Raw genomic sequence first — 6,024 nt, 5'->3', positions numbered from 1 at the left:
GATCATCTTATGCATTTGGTCTACCTTACCATGAGTTTGACTCTAGGTCATACTCTTGCTAAAGTGGGGGGTAAATGTACCATCTTAAAATTGGATCACTTAATGTTGATCCACCATTGTTCATGCTTGGAGTTTTTTAGATTTTAAAATAGAAGTCTTAATTGGGATTTTTTCGGCTTTCTTCCTTTTGGTTTATATGCTTGTGATGAAAGATCATGAGTTAAGTCTAAGAAGGCCTTGTGAGGTTTCGAACATGGAACCTCTAGATAATCGTTGGAAATGAACCACATTGCCAAGAATGACTAGGCCCTCCAAATAAAAAAAGGCTAAGTTGTCTTTGCACAAGTTTTTATTAATCTAAAATCTCAAAATTAATCGTTGATAGTGAAGGAAAATGAGAGGTGACTAGAAAATAGTTAGGAATGGTCTATCTATATATAGTAGAAAATAATTGTTTTGTCTTTATTAATGTTAGGATTCAAAATTCTTTTGTAGAGATAGACAAAAAAAGATATTTAGAGGCAGAGATGAGAGATAACGAGTTCAAGAGAGGATGGGAGAAAAATAGGTAGGAAAAAAGAGATGGAACGAGAGGTAAAGATAAAAAGAGATCTGAGAAGATAGATGGAGAGATAGATTGTATTAAAAAGATGATGAAGAACAAATACTTTGTTGACCTTCTATATATATATATATATATATATATATATATATATATGTATGTATGTATGTATGTATGTATGTATGTACACACACACACACACACACACACACACACACACACACATATAAAGCCCTCCCCTTGATAAGTTGTCTAAATAAGTGGTTGTATAGTCATTTCCCTATAAGACAACTTACTTATCCATAGCACACTATTTCTACACACCTAGAACTAGGCAGGCTTTGTTGATATATTTCGTGAGAAAGAAGAGGTTTTTAAAGAACCCACTATAGTTTCCATTTATTGAAAAGTGTATCGTAGCTCCACTTGCTTTCTAGAGATACTAATGAAGGATAACAATTGTTCCAAGAAATTTAGTCAGACGTGGCTATCTTTCTTATAAACTCTACAATTGACCAATTTAAAAAATATCAAAAACATCATAGATTTTTTTGAAAATTTCAGCGTTTGATCGTCATGATCTGCATAGTTTGTAGTCGAAAACAACAAAATTTTTAGAAAAAAGTAACTACATTTTCATAAATTTGGAAAAAAAAAAAAATTGACTTTGTTTTGTCTTAAGTGCATTTTGTACATTTTGTCTACAGATTAGCCTGTCCCAATTTAGTGGAATATGTAGCTGGTACACCCTGCACCGAAAAGTTTATTTCCCTCTCCAATGAATTATAATATGTTTACCTCTTCAAAGTGATTTGCATGATCAGTCAATCTTGTCAGTGGTAATTTTTAGCATGCAAACAAGTCAATTTTGATATTAATGTTCCGAGGGATTGTTTAATTTCAGAAGTAAATAAGAGAGAGGCAACGGACAAAAGAGGGCAGCTGCTCCTAAAGTCCACATGCATTATGCCCAAGTGAAAGCCATGCAAATTGTCTACCGAAAGAGTCGAGTGAATTTCAGGAGGCCCACTCAACATTTTAAGGAAGCCTCTCGTCCTGAGTTTCTATATATACACATCACTCATCAAGATCATACCGTTCCAATGGATTTCTTGGTTTTGAGTGTGATGACAGGCCTTTTGGCTGGAATCTCTCTTCTTCACTGGGGTTGTAAGGAGACTCGTCCTCACAATCACATGAAGAGTCTGATGAACAAACATGTTGTGATAACTGGGGCATCCAGTGGAATTGGTCTTGCAATGGCCAAAGAGGTGCTTCTCCAGGGAGGTTTTGTGAGTATGATTTCAAGAAACCCTGTTAATCTTCAGAAAGCGGTTAAAAGCCTTGTTGAGGATATATCATGCCATCCGGACAGGATATTCACCAAGGTATCATTTTCTTTTTTAAAGTTATTTAGATCCTATTAATCTATTAACATAGAGCCATATGAGTGATCTTGTATAGACAAGTTTGTCAGAAATGCCTGATTTGTGTGTATTGGCAAATGGGTGTTTGAAAGCTTGTGTAGATAATGGTTTTGGTATCTTCCCAGATGAAGCTTGACTAATCAGATCTATTATTCTTGTACTCTCAGATTTGCTTAAATTAAATTGCAAAAAATTGTAGCTATCAAAGTTCTAATCTGGAATTGTCATGTCCTACGACACCCAAGACTCATTTGATGCAAATCTCTTAACTGATCTGTCTAGTTTATTTCTTTTAACTGATCACTGCACCTAACAATATAATTGAGAAGTTTTCAGACTTGTTTGTAATTAAATTGCAAGAAATTGATATCAAGCTCCTAGAGCCAAGATTCATTGGGTCCATTTTTCTTTATTGGGTCAGTATAGCTCATTTCTTTTAACTGATCAGCCCCTGGGATTAATATGGGGACTTGTACTTATCTATTGCAATTTCAATATGCATATAATGGTCTCAATTCTCAACTAAGCAAATTTTGAAGCATGCATTGGAATTACACTAGACAAATTTTGAAGCATGTATCTCTCAGCCTGATGCATAAGCAGATCACCAGTTAATAGCTAATATAATAAAAGCAGATAGGTAAATTGCATATACTGAAAAAATGGGTATCTAATTGTTTTGACTATATAGTTTTTCCTCTTTGAGATCTGATTAAGTGCCATCTTTGGTGAAGGCTGCAGATGTTAGTAATTTTAAAGCGATTACCCAAGCAATCCAAGAGGCCTTTCAATGGAAACCCATTGATGTCCTTATTACTAATGCTGGATTAACTCGCGGTGGAAACTTAGAGACTCAAAGTGTGGAAGACATCGATCTAACAATTGGGACCAATTTAAATGGGACAATTTACCCAATACATGCAGCTCTTCCATTGCTGAAGAAACACAGCAAGGAACACCCTGTCTCCATTGTCCTCTTTGGATCTCTAGCCTCAATGGTAAGAATATTCATATCAAACAATGGGTACTTGGATTCCTTAGTTTATATCAAGATTTTTGAAACACCCATCTTGGTTTTCTAGATTTTGATATTAATTTTTCTTATTTCATTGGCAGATTACATTTTATGGGCAAAGTGTGTACACAGCCACCAAATATGCTGTTAAAGGCTTGGCTGAGTCGTTGAAATATGAATTGATGCCATACAACATTTCAGTGAGCCTAGCTTGCCCTGGATTCGTGGAAACTCCTCTTCTGGATGAAGGTTGTTTATCATAGTTTTGATTCAGGGAATGAACTTACACTGCTATATATATCCTTTTTCTTTTCATATTCAGATGAAGATTAATTTGGGTGTTTTCTTTTGTTTGGATGGGCAGTGGAAAAAGACGAGGAAGACGTTAAGATACTGAAGAGGGTGAACATGTATGATCGTAAGAAAGCTGAAGATCCAAATGATGTGGCCAAAAGGGTTTTGGAAGGTGCCAAGAAAGGGTCATTTCTGATTGTAAAGAACAATTATCCAGGGTTGTTTCTCTCTACCGTAGCGAGAGGATTTTTCCCAGCTGAGAGTCTGGGTAGATTTTTGCTGGAGATGGCTTTGTATTATCCATTCCGAGCCATAACTGTGTTAGCTCAGCAGGCCAACAGGAAAGCATTAATTGAACATTATCGGAGAAACAAAGGCCGCTGATACAGTTGGAAAATCAAATGGTCACTGTTGTCATTAATAGTCATTTATTATGATCCGTACTTAATGACCAGAGATGTCCATTGTTTATGCCTGCCAGTTGGGGAAAGATTATGATCGCTTGTCTATGCTCGGGACTAAAGATTCTACCCTCTAGGTCTGGGACTAGGGCTCCTTTTAGATTATAAAAATGAGAACATGAACGTATGTTCATCTGAAACATGATTAGATTAAATATAATCCAAGTTAGTATGTTGGGGTTATGTGGTTACTCTTAGTTTTGTGTTTGGTAATGTGGTTGGCTATATTCATAAATCTTTTGGTTTTATAGATGATATTAAATTTTTTCTAATTGTTACTGTTAGTTATGAATTTGATTTTGATTAAATATTACAAAAATGGAAAAAATTGTCAATAGGTCTTTAGTCTATTAATGAAGTTGAAAATTCTTATTGAGTCTATTAAGGATAAGTAGAATAAAAAAAGAGACGAGTCTAAGAAAGCTCACTACTCTTGGTTAGAAATCCTTATAATTGATTGTTCTTAGAAAATTGGGAATTCAAGGATATGTTATGCTCACCCCTTTGGGATTAAGAAATGACTTTTAATCTGGTCAAGCTGTTTTTTGACAATTAATTTATTCAATGATGGGGCAAAGAACATACGAAGTCTTACACAACAACTTTGAAGTTCAACTTGCTTCTAAAGAGTCATTAAATAAGCATCCAAAATCAATTTTGACTAAACTTTCATTTCAAGCGCAATATCTGAATATTTTTGTGAGATGGATAAAGAAAATGATTGACCATGAAATATATACAAAGTGTTAGCGTTCATTCAAAACCAACATGAAGTTTTAATGGTGCCTATGCAAACCTCTATAGCTAAAATAAATGACTAATATAGTGTTTTTTATCTTTTCCATTAATTACTATAAAATTTGTATGCATATAATTTTATTTTTGTTTAATTTTGGCTAATAATCCATACAACCTCTATCATTGGTGCACCCTAGTTCACCCTATACCATTACAAACCTAGGAACTCCTAGCTTTTTACCCTTTTTCCATCATTGTATTTTAAGTCAAAGTTATTTATTATATCCATCATAATAGTCAATATTACAATTTGAAATTGCTTTCTATTTTTTGGTTCTTTAACTTATCTAAATTTCAAAATACCCAAGCTAACCCTTCATCTATTACAATTTTGAGACTTGAGTTTGCACTTTGTTTTCCTCTTTATATTTGAGTGAAACTTACAAATCAATCATTATTACATCTTAACCAAATTTTTATTTATCAGTTTTCACTTGCTTGTCTTCTTTAAAAATTTAGTAATCACTCCCTTTACAAGCCCTAACAAATAAAACTTTATTATTTTCTAAAACTTTTTCATACCTTAAAGATTTTCCATCACTTTTATCTTAGACCCATCTCTAATACACTCATAGTTTTTACAACCTCAATCTCATCCCCTAAATCATATTTTCTTTTTTTATTTACCAAAATACCCAATTCTTTACGTGTACTTATAATGGATGTAAATATTTTGTATGAATATACCTTTAAGTTTGTATTAGTTATTTTTTGTAAGTAGTCAAACAAATTATTTCTAACTATTTTAGTATTTAAACTAATCACCACACTAGAAAAAGAAAAGATTTAAGAGAATGTTATTTTTATAATAGATAACAAATAATGTACTCAACCTTATCTTAATGTACATTTCCCTTATCAAATTACATTTATCCCTTTCAAAAAAATTGAGTGAGAATAATTAAGGCTTGTATCTTTGGTGAAATGGTGGGGCTTCTTGCTTGTAGTGCCTACAACCAAGGATCAAGTCTCCATAGGGTCGTTCTCTACTATGGTTCTTAATTGAGAGTTGTTGACTTTGAGACTTGGTGAAATAGTGGGACTTCTTGCATGTAGTGCTTACAACTAAGGGTCAAAGAATATAATTGGCTTCAACCTTTTACCTCAATTTTTTTAGGCAAGAGCCTGCAACGCAACAATAAATTGTTAATCTCTCATTGAGGAGGTCTTGGGTTCGAATTTACTCAAGAATAACATATATAATAATACTTAAAATTAACAATAACAATAAATGGATAATAAATAATCTAGCCCTTAGCTGATTACCTAACAAAACAAAACAAAATTATTGAGCGAGAAATGGAAATAAAAATATTAGAAATGGACGAATTTACTAAAAATAAAATACAAAGTAACAAACATAGATTTTTTAACAAAATTCAAAATGGTTTGTATCCGAGCTTGGGGTAAATAATTTTGTGAAATTAATAAAAAAAATATTTTTTGCTATCGCGACTTTCCACCATG

At 33.1% G+C, this 6,024-nt stretch overlaps 1 protein-coding gene across 1 annotated transcript; it reads left to right on the top strand.

Moving 5' to 3' along the window:
- Positions 1-1,659: 1,659 nt before the first annotated feature.
- On the top strand, positions 1,660-3,950 carry LOC149572224 (3-dehydrosphinganine reductase TSC10A-like). The gene is made up of 4 exons (XM_089813475.1): positions 1,660-1,950; positions 2,724-2,987; positions 3,106-3,253; positions 3,369-3,950. The coding sequence occupies exons 1-4, from the start codon at positions 1,666-1,668 to the stop codon at positions 3,680-3,682; spliced, it is 1,011 nt and encodes a 336-aa protein (XP_089669601.1). The 5' UTR covers positions 1,660-1,665; the 3' UTR covers positions 3,683-3,950.
- Positions 3,951-6,024: the final 2,074 nt, after the last annotated feature.

The sequence above is a fragment of the Cupressus sempervirens genome, chromosome 2 (genome assembly GCF_028749045.1).
Source record: "Cupressus sempervirens isolate cs-2001-9-10 chromosome 2, ASM2874904v1, whole genome shotgun sequence".
Taxonomy (NCBI): Eukaryota; Viridiplantae; Streptophyta; class Pinopsida; order Cupressales; family Cupressaceae; genus Cupressus; species Cupressus sempervirens.
The sequence above is the reverse complement of the archived record's forward strand: the minus strand, read 5'-3'. Positions and strand labels throughout refer to the sequence as shown.

Excerpts from the sequence above, each read along its gene's own strand:
- LOC149572224 (XM_089813475.1), top strand. The coding sequence starts at position 1,666 with ATGGATTTCTTGGTTTTGAGTGTGATGACAGGCCTTTTGGCTGGAATC. Across the intron at positions 1,951-2,723 it reads CGGACAGGATATTCACCAAG|GCTGCAGATGTTAGTAATTT; the intron begins GTATCATTTTCT and ends TCTTTGGTGAAG. Across the intron at positions 3,254-3,368 it reads AACTCCTCTTCTGGATGAAG|TGGAAAAAGACGAGGAAGAC; the intron begins GTTGTTTATCAT and ends TTGGATGGGCAG.